General features: G+C 43.8%; 1 protein-coding gene across 8 annotated transcripts in view; it reads left to right on the forward strand.

The window, feature by feature from the left end:
* Positions 1–1,277: 1,277 nt before the first annotated feature.
* LOC134348376 (disintegrin and metalloproteinase domain-containing protein 23-like) overlaps positions 1,278–15,634 on the forward strand; it is a 169,278-nt gene continuing 154,921 nt past the window's right edge. For all 8 annotated transcript variants that reach the window (XM_063051641.1, XM_063051635.1, XM_063051638.1 and 5 more), the window contains exons 1-2: positions 1,278–1,558; positions 2,095–2,285. In XM_063051641.1, coding sequence (XP_062907711.1) covers positions 1,486–1,558; positions 2,095–2,285 — 264 coding nt within the window. In that variant the 5' untranslated portion in view covers positions 1,278–1,485. The remainder of the gene's footprint in view (positions 1,559–2,094; positions 2,286–15,634) is intronic.

A 15,634-nucleotide genomic window follows, 5' to 3' on the forward strand; every position in this document is an offset into this window, starting at 1 on the left:
CCTCCCCCCGCTCCTTGTACTCTTTCTCTGTCACCTGTCCCACACCTCTCCCATGGCACTCTACCCTTGCCAATCTGTACATTCTTTGCTTCCACCAGATTTACAAACTTGCTTTCCACTCCATGTTGACAAATACAGTACTGTTCAAAACTCTTAGGCACCCTAGCTGTATTTACGTGTGCATATCTATATAGTGGTGTCCAGTTAACAGGGCCATCGATTAATCGGGCCAGCTGATTATTTGGGGCAATTCTTAAAGAAACGATCTATTCAAGAAAATTCCTTGGATTCCCTCTGTTGATTTGGGACATCATGTCACCATTGGGGCAGGAAACTGTTGCCAATTAGGTTCTAACTAGTGTCTGTTGCACGGATTTGTGTGGCCATTGGACACTATACCATGCTTAGAGTGAACAGTTTTTAAATAGTGTCATATGTGTGTGTTTGTGTTTAAATACCAGTGATTTTTGTCAGATAGTTGCTGAGAAATAAGCAGTAAGACATTCTGAACTCTTTGCTCATTGGGGTTTCAAGTATTCAGGCTTGGAGGTGCCAGAAATGGTTGGGAGTGAAAATGAAGTGATGTCATTACTTCAACAAGTTAGGAACTGTGAAGAATTTGAAGGTATTGACAATCATCTTGAATGTTACAATGAAAATGAAGATTTGGAGGATGCAGTTATCGACAGGATTGTATGAAGGCAGTCCATTGTCTACATGAATATCTGCGCTGATCTTGTTCATTGCGTGCACTGTTTGAATTCCTCCATCAATAACTATTAGAAACTAATACACAGATTTATAGTACTGTAGTACTTTTGGTAATGTTCTAATTTGTTTGGTATTTCATTTAGATACATAATTTGTCACTAAATTTACCTTTTTAGCCATTTCTATGAAACTTCGGCTAATTGGGGCAGCTGCTTAATTGGGCCAAAATGTACTGGTCCCGATATGTCTCAATCAACTATTTATACATGCACACGCACACACTATATTTCAATAGTTCTTCATCGGTTATACTGCTCCTTCGGCAGCTATAGGAACGCAATTTCTTGTGTTCATTATGCATGTGATGAGTATATAAAAAGGGAAACACCATGATTTAGATCTCAATAATGCAAACCGCAGAATATTATTTTCCGCATCAATTATAAATTAAGGAATTATCTTAATTCGGTCCCTGACAATTCAGCAGAAAATCGACACGCGAGACTCAAGTGTGGCATTGGTAGACTCCAGCATGGAGTGACCGGGAGAGGGGAGGGATTCCGAGTGCGCAGGTGCGGCACCTGCTCTCCGGTCGCACTAGACAAGATGTCCACAGTAAGGCATTGCTGAGGCAGAGAGGGGACAAGGAAAGGAGCGGAAGATGGTAGTCAACGCCACGCAGCGACTCCTTTCCTGAGCAGAGCATCAAGACAGCAGGCGGAGGAGAGAGAAGGAATGAGCCAGCAACAAAGAAACAACAGACAAATATGAATCATGATTCGTGCCGGGTGCTGCTGTTTTTTGGCTCTGATTCTGAGCTCCATCCTCCAGATTTTTGGTGCAACGGGTACGTAAGGGAAGGGGGAACAGTGCAAATTTATTATTTGTATTTTCTACATATAAACTGTGAGGAATAATGAAATGCAGCGCAGATTGCCGCCTGGTCGCGATGCACTGCATGAGGACCAGTATTGCAGATACTCCGGGGTGCAGAGCGTGTCTAGAGAAGTACTCGAATCATTTATTTAAATACAAATCCCTCCCCGCCTCTTCCCCCCCCCCCCCCGCCAAGTGCAGGCTTATTTGCAACGTTTGGGCTTCTAGTAATGGGGGTTGAATCCTTTGAGATGTGGTTTTGCAGTGAATTAAATAAAACAAAGGGAATTTGTTCCCTTAGCAACAAGCAACCAGAATGAGGAATAAACATGTTTTTTTTAACTGCAGTTGATAAGTTTTAATTTGGAAAAGCATGCACAAATTTCTGGTAATATGCAATCGATTGTTGTGTTCTATGCCTGTTCATTACTGCATTGCTCTGCAATCGTTTGTGGATGCAAAGCGGGAACGCTGTTTATTTCCTTCTCTTCTGGTTGTCCCTGACAGTTCTGCATTTGAGCGGTGCTGATGAGGGCTCATCGTTTGCGGATGCTGGTGCAGCGCTGAACCACACCAGCAACACGACTCAGCAAGAAATAACGTGGCCTTTACGCTTGATCTATTACGTTCATGATGACAACGAGAGCACTTACCACATCCTGGATACCAAAGCCAGGAACCAGCAAAAAGATGACCAGGTAAATGAGGCAAAAAGAGACAACCCCGATACCCCAAGACTCCCCCCCCCCCGCGCACTTTACCCGTTTAATGGAGCATTTCATTGCATTTCTGGTCTCCACTATCCAGCCGAGGGATGTGTCCATCCTGAACAATGTGCAGTGAGAAGCAGTGATTTCAAATTCCATTAGCGTCCTTGGAGTTGCATTGTAGTTTCTGTGTAACTCTGAATACTGAGACACCCGCAAGTGGATAATATCTTGTGGATTTAATTGCTAACAGTGGTTGACTTGTTTAATGGTGTCCAGGAGATGCGCAGTGTTACTGATTCCAATGCTAACTTATCCAAGGCGGCAGCTGCACCTTTGTTTTGTGCCCAGAAATTAATTTAGTAATGCATCCAGATTTGTTGAAATGTCAGTTTGCTGCACAATTTACATATCCATAGTACCTCTACACCCAATGAAAATATGCTGGGGGAGCTTTTTAATGGCATGGTGATGACATGACAGAGGCTTTAAAGAGAAGAGGAAAATTATATAGTTTTAAGGATAGGCAACTGGAAGAATGATGCCCATCGATGGGGCAAACAGGGTTAAGGAGTCGGGGAGAGCGAAGGCATGGAAATAGGGTCCTTTCGCCCTCTGATTATGTATCGACCATCAACCTGTTAATGCTGAACCTACATTAATCTTCATTTAATGATTAAATGATTTAATTAATCATCATTGATCCTACAGTTTTGTCATGGTCAGTGGTCAAATGTAGAGCATGGGGAAGGTAAGCAGGAATGGAGAAAGTCACAGATGAGGGGAGTGGTATGGAGGGCTTTAAAGACAAGGATGTAACTTTGATAAGTTGATCCATTGCCTGACCAGTGTAGACAGGTCAGGCTGTGTTATGGGTGGATGAGCCATATTTAGTCCCGGCCAGGTTAATTCAAGATGGTCATCAGCAGGGCATGTTAGCAGGTGGTATTTGCTGCTGTGTTGACAGGAGAGAAAGAATCGGCCAGGCACCCTAACAGTTGTACCTGCCCTGGTCTGGGCTTATGGACTTGAGGTATAGGAGCATCACCAGGTGTAGTTGTGATGGAAAGAATGAACTTGCCATTTTGTGAAACTTTTCCGCCATCACTGGTTGCTTAATTTTTGAAGGTTGTAGGAATCACAGCAGTCAAATTGTGCAGAGCAAGGTCCCCAAAACAGGAATATGACCTGCTTTAGAGAACAACTTGAAAGATTGGCCCAGGTCAGAGGACTCTGGGAAGTTGCCACCGGTGGTCTATGTCCCAGTAGGGATTATGACTTTAAGAAGAAGAATAAGATCACGCCTTGGGCTCCTTTGTCTAGGGAAATGGTTTCAGCTGTCCCAGTTTCTCCTTATAACCAAAGTCCTCCAGACCAAGCCAAATTCCCGGATCTTTTTTGCACATTCTCTAGCCTAATCACTTTCTAACTAGTAATATATTAGCATTTTTAGTGAACCTTGATGTCCTTCCTAAAGTATAGGCCCAGACTGAAACATAATTACCCAGTTAACATAGCCAGTGAGTTCTGATTAGCAGGGTAAGTGGAAGGAGTAAACAGAGTGGTGTGGCGTGATTCCTGGAACGGGGTTAAGAACTCATCTACCTTGCAACCTTTGTTTATGAAATAAACTAATTATAAGCCACTTGCTGATGCTGGTGGCTTTGGACTGGAAACAATGTCAGAGAATAAGATATTTTTGTAGCTGGAAGTATATTGTTGGAGGAACTCTTGGTCTTTGCAGCTTCTGTGGAAGCAGAGGGATGATTGCGTCAAGAATAAATTTATTTTGCATTGGTTGTAATTCTTCATCCCTGGAGACAAGATGCCCCGTTGTATATTCAATGACATTTACATTCCATGTGATCAGTAGAGTATGAATTATATTAAAGCTAATTTGGTTACCATTGATGTTCAGAGATGTTACCTTTCTGTTGAACCGTGACTTGTATCACCTGATATTCCTCTGAAACAATGGGCCCCTCCCTGAGCTGAAACATTGATTATCCCTCGCCCTTGCCTGACCCACTGAGTTTCTCCAGTATTTTGTTTTTTAACTCCAGATTCCAGCATCTTGTCTCAAGAACAGTCTGGTTTGGTTCTGGAGGGCTGCCTTGCAAGGTTACCCCATTGTGTGTTGGGGCCTGTGAAGTAGATGAGACTACTGGGGGCAAAGAGGAGCCTAACAATGCTTTGTTTCAGAGGAATGTCAGGTGACCCAAGTAATTTCTTTTAACAGGAGGATAGCATCTCTGCACTCAGGTGGTCAATTGATATATTATTGTAACATTTCTTGAGATACAGGGAAAAACTTGTCTTGTGTAGTGTCTTCACAATAGAAGTAATAAGTAGATCTGCAGGGAGCACCTTGCAACGAGTTGTCACGCTGTGGTGCCAATGGAAATAAAATTTGCTTTTCTCTGTACTTTTATACTCTATTGATAACAGGCTTGCATGCACTTTAATTAAACTTCTAGTGACCCTTAGGCTAAGGAATTATAGCCCTTGCAGAATAAGTTCAGTGTTATCGTAAAAGCTTGAGCCTTTGTCCCGAGATTGCCCTCTCTGAGGAAGCTGCCTCTGTTCTGCAAAGTTCTACAAATTATATTCAAAGGTTCAAAGGTTCATTTATTATCAAAGTATACAACTCAGAAATTCTTCTTCTCCGGGTGGCCATGCAACCAAGAAAGAAAAGAAAGCACGATCATCAACCAACAAATCCCCCCACCCCGCACAAAAATGGAACAGGCATATCGACCCCGCCCAATCCCTCCTTCTGCACAAAAAAAAATGAACAAAATAGAACAGGCATATCAACCCCAAATCCCCCATCCCCAGACAAAAAAACGCTGGAAAACATTGGGTAAAAAACACAGAATGCAAAAAAGCTATAAGAGAGAAAAAAGGTCTGTAGTCCAAGTCCACATCCAAAATGCAGAAAACCTTGACAACATTCTCCAGGCACAATGGCAGGCTCTCCGCTCTCAAATAGCATAGCAGAGCAATCCTCAATGATGAAAAGGCAGGCGGTTGGTGCTCACCTTCCACATTCTTCCACGTTTGCCTTGATGTTTCAATCTCCCTTGTTGCTTTAATCAGTGAACGATAGAGGCTTTAATTGGTGAAATGGAGTCAATCATTGGCTCGCCCGCCATAAGGTTCGCGCACACTGTTTCTGCCTCCCGGAATCCTCTTGGAGACTGCAGAGTGCTGAAACACCCAAACAATCTCCAAACTGCAAATCACAGGCTCCAACAGTTCCAGAATCACACTCAAGATGAAAAACAAATGTAAAAGATATAAAAGAAGTGAATTATTTGGTTTCATGATCTATCCAGAAGATGTCGCCTGAAGGAGTATTGTACGCAGGCACCATCTGGCCGGAATTTTATACCTTGGTGAGATCACATCTTAATGCTGAACTGTCAATGGTAGTAAACTTGCATCTCGAGTTGACTGATACAATTCAGAGGCTTGGATGTCCAGATCCCACACCGGAGAATTGAGCACCGAATCCTGACTGACATTCAGTGATGTATGATAGGATTGCTACACTGTTGAAAGTGGAATTCCTATATGTACCTTTCCAGATGCATGTGACAAATCCCATCGCATCTTCCAAATGATCAGGGACTCCCTTATGACCAGGGTCATATTTCTCGTTAACTGACACCAATAAGTGGAAAATAATATAGTAATTATTTGCATTCCAATATCTGTGAAGGAGTTGGAGTTGGTTCCTAGATTACAGGAGTGATGGTCACAAAAGACACTTGCTTAGTGCCTTTATCTCATGTAAACCACGTGCCCTGATGTAGTAGCAGGGCGATTACTCGAGTCGGGAATGATGTTCTCCTAAGAGGTTGTCTATTGGTAGGTCTTCAGGTGACCGTAGAGGCCGATTCGAGATCCGCATATTCTGCGGGGTTTCCAGACCTCACAATCCTGTTCCCTTCACCACTGGACTTAATCCAGGATGTTAGGGTGGATGTCCTTAATGGAGACTGCATTTGCGTGACCTTGTTTAACGTGGGGAGCCCAATGCACGGGCAGACACCACTTGGTCCTTGACAGATCGGGTTCAGAGTTCAGTGGCAAGGAATACAAGATGACTGGGGACCCTTCACTGCTGCTGCAATGTGTCCTCGCCTTCTGCCAGCTCTGCTGGTGAGGTCTTGGTTGGATTACTCTCTGTCCGGAACTCCTCCTTGACCTTACCACCAGGATCTAAACACTAGATGGCTAAACTCTAGACAGGTTTGCTGTCAGGATCTCTGGCATTCTCAAGTCTCTGCACCATGACAAGGTGATGATCCTTGGAGAGGTGTCCTGACATAACATTTATGCATTTCTACTTCCCATTAAAATAATACAAGTAAAAAGCATAGGCTTGTCTGGGTCTATGGTGGGATTATCAGAAGTGATATCTTTTGAGAAGGCACTAAAAGCCTCTTCCCACCTCCCTGTGTATGGTTCTGTAAAGGTCATGATCTATAGAATTGTTGATGAGCAGAGCAGTTTGCGGTCATCTGACCTATAATTATTCAGAAGCACAAATCTGATTACTACATGTGGAATTTGGATGCACGTAAATTAGCTGGCCTGTGTGTTCTATATAACAGCAACAACCAGACCTCAGACTGGTTATAAAGCTCCTAGGGATGTCCTACATTGTATTTAATAAGTACTTTCTCTCTTTATGTGTGTACTCCCTGCAGTGATTTCCTGAGGAGAATAACTGTTAGCAGTGTAGTTGGATGCAGGAGAATGAGGGATGAAATGATTGACAGAGAGAGTGTTGAGCTGGAGTGTTGAGTTGGGTTAGGCAGTCGGTTGTGTAAATCAGCAGACTCTCTGCTATTGTGGAGAGCCACTTAACAGTCAGGGTGATTTGCTTCCATAGACGTTTAGGTGGAGGGGATGTTTCCATTAGTAATGCACACAAAATGCTGGAGGAACTCTGCAGGTCAGGCAGCATCTACGGAGAGGAATAAAGAGTCGACGTTTCAGACCAAGACCCTTGTTCAAAGTTCAAAGTACATTTATTATCAAAGTACGTATACTATATACAACTTTGAGATTCATCTCCTTACGGGCAGCCACAAAACACAGACACCCAATACAATACATTTAAAAAAAAAACTATCAAATACCCAATGTGCAGAGGGAAAAAAAAACAAATCATGCAAACAACAAAAGCAAGCAAACAACTGACATTCACGAAAGCGAGTCCACAGCCATGAAGCCAGACGTTACTGCAGCCGATCCAGTAGCCTGTTAGCTGCCGGCCACGGCCTCAGTTCAGCACAGAGAGGAGTAAACCTCGCAGAGCAGTGAGCTGAACCGGCCTGTCCCTTGCCTCCAGTCCTGATACACTGATCCTTTCAATCTGGCGGCGTGGCGCTTAAATCATCCAAACTTTGGGTTGTTCCTCACTGTCGGACCCAGGCCTTGCTTCAATACGTTCCTGGACACGGGCCCTGCTGCTTCGATTTGGCGCAAACCCGACTTTTCCAATTCAGCTGAGTACTTAAGTCAATCACACCTCAAGTCATTCCCGCTCTTGCTCCCAGGCCCCCTTGGCCTCGACTCTGCCTCAGCTTCTCTTGCTTCAGCTCGATTCTGCCGCATCGAATCATCTCCAAGTCTGCTTCAGCAATGGCCAAACATCTGCTCATTCCCTGCTCTCTGGGCCAAGGCCTTGCTGCTTCAATTTGGCCCGTACACACCACACCTCACCTGTCCTGCACCTTCAAGTTTTCAGATTGGATTGGATTGCTCCGAGCACTGATCTGATTTGGTGAGATCGAGAATGGCTGGGTGTATCGCTCCACTGTGAGCCAGGTCCTGGAGCGACGCATTACCCGGTGCTTGGACAATTTAAACACCAGTCCAGATAGACTAGAAAGCCCGAGTGTTGGGACTGGAGGCGAGGGTCGGGCTGATTTCGTTCACTGTCCATGATGTTCATTCCTCCCTCCAGCGGCTGTCACCTCTGCGAGTTCTGCGGCATCTTTACGCCGCTAATATGATGGACTGAGGTGGCTAATATGAGTAGGCTTGGACCTACTCCAGCTGCTCCAGGCAGCGTATCTAAGGACTAAATCTGGTTCGGGATGCTGTCATTTGCTTCTATTGTTTGCATGATGTGTGTGTGTGTTTTTTCCCCTTCTTTTATGGTCTTTTTTAAAATTGGGTTCCTGGGTTTCTTGCTTCGTGGCTGTCTCGAGGTGTATAATTTATACATTCTTTGTTAATAAGTGTACTTGAATTTTAAAAATGCCAGGTTGTACAGGCGGTTCAAAAACTCAACTCTGAAAAGGAAGTTACAGGCTATTGATTGCTGTGATCGTTTACCAGAAAAAGTGTGATTAATAAAGTAGTTAGTATTTTGTTTGCTGCCAGCAAGTCACGGCTGTGCTTCACCAGCACCATCTTAAGCTGGAAGACTTTCCATTCGTAGGGAAGTCTAGGATCCAAGAGCACAGTCTTAGAATAAATGGATATCTCTTTATAACTAAAAATGGGAAAGAATGTCTTCAGTTAGAGTGTGGTGAATTTGTGGAGTTTGTTGCCACACAGTTCTGTGGAGATCAAGTCATTGGGTGTATTTAAGGCAAGGATTGATTGGAAAGGGGGTTGAGAGTTATGGAGAGAAGGCGGGGAAATCAGATTGAGAAAACAAAGATAGATCAGGCATGATTGAAAGGGGCAATTACACTTGATGGGCCAAATGGTCCGATTCTATTCTTTCTTCTGGTCTTAAGTATATTGGTGATTGTCAGGGATGAAAATGCAAATTGCTGGATATCTGTAACAAAAACAGTTAATGTTGGAAACAGTCAACAGGTCAGGCAGCATGTATGGTGAGGGAAGAGGTTAACTTTTTCAAACTGGTGAAAGTCTTTGACCCAAAACACTACCTGTTTTCCTTTCCATAGATGTAGCATTGCTCAATCAACCTGGGCCAAGAAGCATTGCCCTTATGAGTGGGGAAAGAGCCAATGACTTCTCAGCAGGAAGTGTCTCCTGGTGTCCTGGAAGCCATCTTACGGTATATGTACACCAAGAGATGATAACGTCATTTGGTACATTGTGATACAGGACTCTTAAATAAAAACCCATTACTGTAATTAGATTCACAGTGTTCCTGTGGAAGAGTTGTTTGTTCAGATGTAAAACCTTCCATCTGCTTCCTGGTCCTAGATGTTAAATTGACAGAAAGGATCAGACGTATTTGGATTAATAGTGAAAGTGGGTGAAAGATAGGTGTAATATCAGTGCTTTATCAGAAGCACATTTCAGATCAGTCTTTAAGCTTTTGCCGCTCAAGTCCAAATATCGTGCCTCCAGAAATTGGCTAATTTTGTGCTGTGAATGATAGGCTATTTGGATTCAAGGGCAGAGCTTCACTGCATCGAGAAGATGATACCAGATATCAGCAGTAAGTGCTCTCAGTTGGTCTTATCATAACAGGAGCCACTTTATTAAGTATCTAATTCATTGCTCGGTGGCACAATTTCAGTTTTGCTCACCATTTAGTCAAGCGCGTAAGCAGCGCTCTCTCAGGCTGAAGCACTCCCTTGCTTACCAACAAAATGCAGTGGTTTTAGCAGATGGTGGATGGTCATAGAAAAATACGGCATGCAGCCAGTCCCTTCGGTCAAGTGAGTCTGTGTAGACCATTTTTACAAATCCTATATTAGCACCATTATCATTTTCCCTGCAACAGAGGTCCACTATAGTTGTGAGAAGGTACTGCAAATGTACTGTGAGGAGAGCTGGGACTGGTGGCTGAAGAGAATGATTTGCCATACAGCATGGAAGCAGGCCATGCAGTGTTCCATTTCCATGCTGACCATATGATACCAGTCATATTAATCTCATCTTCTCGCATTTAGCCCAATATCCACTGCAGATTCCCACCCTCTCAACCCCAAATCAGTGTATTCCAGTTTTCTACTTTGTATCTGAAGCATCATGGTCATCATTTGAAAATTTCAGCTCGTCGATGACTAGATGCCAGATTAAAAGTAGAGATGTTGGGAGGGAGGTTGGTAAACCACAGAAGGGCTGACTATCAGATGGCAACGAGGAGGCATATAGTAGTAAGAGAGATTGGCTCGTTGAGTAGTGGAAGCCACAAAAATCGCTAAGTTACAAAGGTTAATAATTAATGCAAGGGACAAATAACAATGCAGTGTCCAAGGACCTTTCAGAAATCTGATGGCAGAGTGGAAGGAACTATTCTTAAAACACGTGGTCTTCAGGCTCCCATACCATGGTATTGATGTGAAGAGGGCATGTGCCAGATGGTGCACATCTTTAATGATAGATATAACCTAGAGATACTGCCTGTTGAAGATGACGTTGATGGTAGGAAGGGTTGTGCTGATGACGGGGCTGGCTGAGTCTGTGCAGGCCTCCTGTGATCCTGTGGGTTGGAGGCTTCATACCAGGCAGTGATGGACCCAGTCAGAATGCTCTGTACTCTACAAGTGTAGAAATTTGCTAGAGCTTTTGCTGGTAAACCAAGCCTCTTTAAACTCTTAACAAAGTAGAGCCGCTGGCATGCCTTCTTTATGATTGCTCGATGTGTTGAGCCCAGGATAGATCTTCTGAAATGCTGATGCTCATGAACTTAAAAGCTGCCCATCCTGTCCACCGCTCATCCTTTGATGAAGACTGATGTGTGTTCTCCCAGCTTCTTCTTCCACAACAATTCCTTGGTCTTGCTGACGTTGATGACTTCATGACCTATCCCAGTGGTAATAAATCTGACTCTGATTAATGGGGATGAAACTTGATGTTGTCTGCTTGATATTGGCCAGGGCGAGTGGTGGAAATGGCAGAAGCCAAGATTAGATTGCCGAGGCACTCCAGAAACAGGAACTTGTTACCAGAAGTAGGAGGATTGGTAACTAGAGCAGACTGATCTAAAGTGATGGAGAAAATAGAAGCTTGGGAGAATTAGCAAGATGTGCCTTTTTGGTTAAATGATAAGGCCTTGCCATGGAGGTATGCAAAGGAAATTGGATTAACTGCCGCTACAGAGGAATTGTCTAATTTAGCCCTGTACTCATTGGTGTTTAGGCTAAATTGTTAATGAAACGATAAGGACTGGCATTGTAGATGCTGAGATGCTTTCTCCACGACCGTGGAGAACCAGGGGTGGGGACAATCTCTGGCTAAGTGGTTAGCCACTTAGGATAGGGTGATGAAAAATGTCTTTGCTCAACTGTGTATCTTCAGAATTGTTTACCCAGCAGTTGTTAGGGCCTTGGATGTTGAGTAGGCTCAGGCCAGAGAGTGGTAGATCTTTGGACAAGAAGAGAAAGAGGATGTGGGATTGGGAGTGAGTGTAAATTGGGAATGGAGATTTGGCCATGATCTTGTCAAATGGTGGATAGGGTTGGGAGGATAAATGATTGATCCCTGATGTTTATTGTTCTTGCAAAATGAAAGCTTCATTTGGGATTGGAAAGGCATTACCTGTGGATTTCAGAAATGTGTTTACCAGTCATTTTTGAAAGAGAATTTTGTAGTTGCTTGCTGCAGGGTCAAACTTGAGGCTTTGGGGAATGAGGGGAGAACTAAAGATGCAAAGGTTGCAAGGCCACCTCAGAGAGGCACTTTATGAAGGCCAGTGAATATTGATCCATTGTACACAAGGTCCAAGCCTGCAATCGAACCTCACATGAGCTGCAACAGAGAGTGGAAGTCATTTGGGGCATGAAATATTTGGGGCTGGGTAGGGAGGTGTGGGAAGCACGGGCTCATCATGGAGATGGTTGTGAGGCCCGAGGACTAACACGGCAAGGAGAGTGGAGGGGGCTCCCGTTCTGATAAATGTTTGAAATTGCCCAGTTAAGGGTTAGTGCTCTAAGCAAACCAGAGGTCTGATTCAATAAACGATTAATGCCAAAAGGGGGAATGTATGGTACAGCAAAGAACCAGAATAAATCATAATGCATTCTTTTGTTTGAAGAGAGTGAGAAACAGCCTGGATTTGTCCCAATCATCTGAACAAATCAGATAAGAGGCAGAGATGGGGTGGACAGCTAGAAACTGTTTCCCCACAGCAGAAATGACTGATGTGAGGGAGCATTATTTTAAAGTTTTGGAGGAAAGTATAGTGGGGAGGGGAGATGTCAGAGGGAGTTTTTTTTTACACAGTGTAGTTGGTTTGTAGAATGCAGATACATTAGGGACGTTTAAGAGACACTTAGGCACATGGGTGATTTAAAAAAAATGGAGGGCTATGTGGGAGAGAAAGTTAAAAGGTGGGCACAACATCATAGGCTAAAGGGTTTGCACTGTGCTGTAATGTTCTGTGTTCTAAATGGAGGGAGGTGTTGGAGTAGGAGGATGTGCTGCAATCATCGGTGAACAATCCCACTGCTGACCTTCTAATGGAAGGTTGGTCACTGATGAAGTAGCTGAAAATGGTCAAAGATTAGAATCACACAGCATGTAACAAACACTCAGTTCACCAAATCTGCACTGAACAAAGGGTAACCATTTACATTAATCCTGTGCTTCTGTTGTATTCTCTCCATATTGCTTTCAATGACCACCGCCCCCCGCCCAAACTCAACATAATCTCAACACAACAATACACCAGGTTCTTAGAATGCAGTTCTCGGGATTGACACTGCTGAGAAAAATAGTCATATGGTTTATTCTGGTTCTTTGTTGTGGTATATAACTTTACTTTGGCATTAGCTACATATTTAATCAGACATTGACTGAGATTTGTGGCCGACTTAGACCATAAAACATAGGAACAGAGTCAGGCCATTCGGCCCATTGAGTCTGCTTCACCATTTCTTCATGGCTGATCCATTTCTCACCCAACTCCATTCTCCTGCATTCTCCCCATAGCCTTTCACACCTTAACTAATCAAGCGTCTATCAAACTCTGCCTTAAATACACCCAATGACTTAGCCTCCACAGCCGCCTATGGCAACAAATTCCGCAGATTCACCACCCTCTGGCTAGTGAAATTCCTTCTCATCTCTGTTCTAACTAGACATCCTTCAATTCTGAGGTTGTGCCCTCTGGTCTTAGACTCCCCCGCCATAGGAAACATTCTAATTTGTCTAAATTCTTCTGCAGTCTCTCTGCTTCCTCAACACTACTTCCCCCTCCACCTATCTTTGTATCATCCACAAACCTGGCCAAAACGCCCTCAATACCTTCATCCAAAGCATTGACATAGAAAGTAAAAAGAAGTGGTCCTAACGTTGACCCCTGCGGAACACCACTAATCACCGGTAGCCAATCAGAAAAGGCTCCCTTTCTTCCCATTCTGTGCCTTCAGCAATCAGCCAATGCTCTCGCCACCTCTCCTGTAGTACTGTGGGCTCTTAACTTGTTAAGCAGACTCATGTTGTGGCAATTTATCAAAGGCCTTCTGAACATCCAAGTACACAATATCCACCAATTCTCCTTTACCTATCCTGCCTGTTATTTATTCAAAGAATCCAAACAGATTTGTTAGGCATGTTTTTTTATTCCTTTATGAAACCATTGCTGACTTTGGCCTGTTTTATCATGTGCCTCCAAGTACTCTGAAACTACATCTTTAACAATCAGCTGCAACATCTTCCCAACTATTGAGGTCAGGCCAACTGACCTATAATCTCCATTCTTCTGCCTCCCTCCCTTCTTGAAGAATGGAGTTACATTTGCAATTTTTCAGTACTCTGGAACCGTTCCAGAATCTAGTAATTCCTGAAAGTTCATTTCAAATCCTCCACAATCTCTTCAGCCACCTCTTTCGGAACCCTGGTGTGTAATCCATCTGGTCCAGGTGACAACTCTAACCTCTACCTTCAGTTTCCCAAGCACCTTCTCTCAACTAATAGCAATTACAGTCACTTCTGGCCCCTGAAACTCTAGAACGCCTGGCATACTGCCACAATGAAGACTGATGCAAAATACTTATTCAGTTGTCCATTTCCTTGTCCCCCATTACTGCCTCTCCAGTGTCATTTCCCAGCAGCCTAATATCTACTGCCACCTCTCTTTTACTCTTTATATATCTGAAAAAAACTTTTGTTAGCCTTTTTGGTCCCACACTGGAGATTAGCATGCAAACTTAAAGCACACGGTATTGGGGGTAAGCTATTGATGTGGATAGGGAATTGGTTGGCAGACAGGAAGCAAAGAGTGGGAATAAACGGGACCTTTTCAGAATGGCAGGCAGTGACTAGTGGGGTACCGCAAGGCTCAGTGCTGGGACCCCAGTTGTTTACAATATATATTAATGACTTAGATGAGGGAATTAAATGCAGCATCTCCAAGTTTGCAGATGACACGAAGCTGGGCGGCAGTGTTAGCTGTGAGGAGGATGCTAAGAGGATGCAGGGTGACTTGGATAGGTTAGGTGAGTGGGCAAATTCATGGCAGATGCAATTTAATGTGGATAAATGTGAGGTTATCCACTTTGGTGGCAAAAACAGGAAAACGGGTTATTATCTGAATGGTGGCCGATTAGGAAAAGGGGAGGTGCAATGAGACCTGGGACCTGGGTGTCATTATACACCAGTCATTGAAAGTGGGCATGCAGGTACAGCAGGCGGTGAAAAAGGCAAATGGTATGCTGGCATTCATAGCAAAAGAATTCGAGTACAGGAGCCAGGAGGTACTACTGCAGTTGTACAAGACCTTGGTGAGACCACACCTGGAGTATTGTGTGCAGTTTTGGTCCCCTAATCTGAGGAAAGACATCCTTGCCATAGAGGGAGTACAAAGAAGGTTCACCAGATTGATTCCTGGGATGGCAGGAATTTCATATGATGAAAGACTGGATTGACTAGGCTTATACTTGTCGGAATTTAGAAGATTGAGGGGGGGATCTTATTGAAACGTATAAAATCCTAAAGGGATTGGACAGGCTAGATGCAGGAAGATTGTTCCCGATGTTGGGGAAGTCCAGAACGAGGGGTCACAGTTTGAGGATAAAGGGGAAGCCTTTTAGGGCCAAGATTAGGAAAAACTTCTTCACACAGAGAGTGGTGAATCTGTAGAATTCTCTGCCACAGGAAACAGTTGAGGCCAGTTCATTGGTTATATTTAAGAGGGAGTTAGGTATGGCCCTTGTGGCTAAAGGGATCAGGGGGTATGGGGGGAAGGCTGGTACAGGGTTCTGAGTTGGATGATCAGCCATGATCATACTGAATGGCGGTGCAGGCTCGAAGGGCTGAATGGCCTACTCCTGCACCTATTTTCTATGTTTCTATGTTTAATATAGTTGGCTAACTTACCTTTATATTTCATCTTTTCCCTCCTTATGGCTTATTTTAGTTACCGTCTGTTGGTTTTTAAGTTTACC

Source organism: Mobula hypostoma, chromosome 6, assembly GCF_963921235.1.
Source record: "Mobula hypostoma chromosome 6, sMobHyp1.1, whole genome shotgun sequence".
NCBI lineage: Eukaryota > Metazoa > Chordata > Chondrichthyes > Myliobatiformes > Myliobatidae > Mobula > Mobula hypostoma.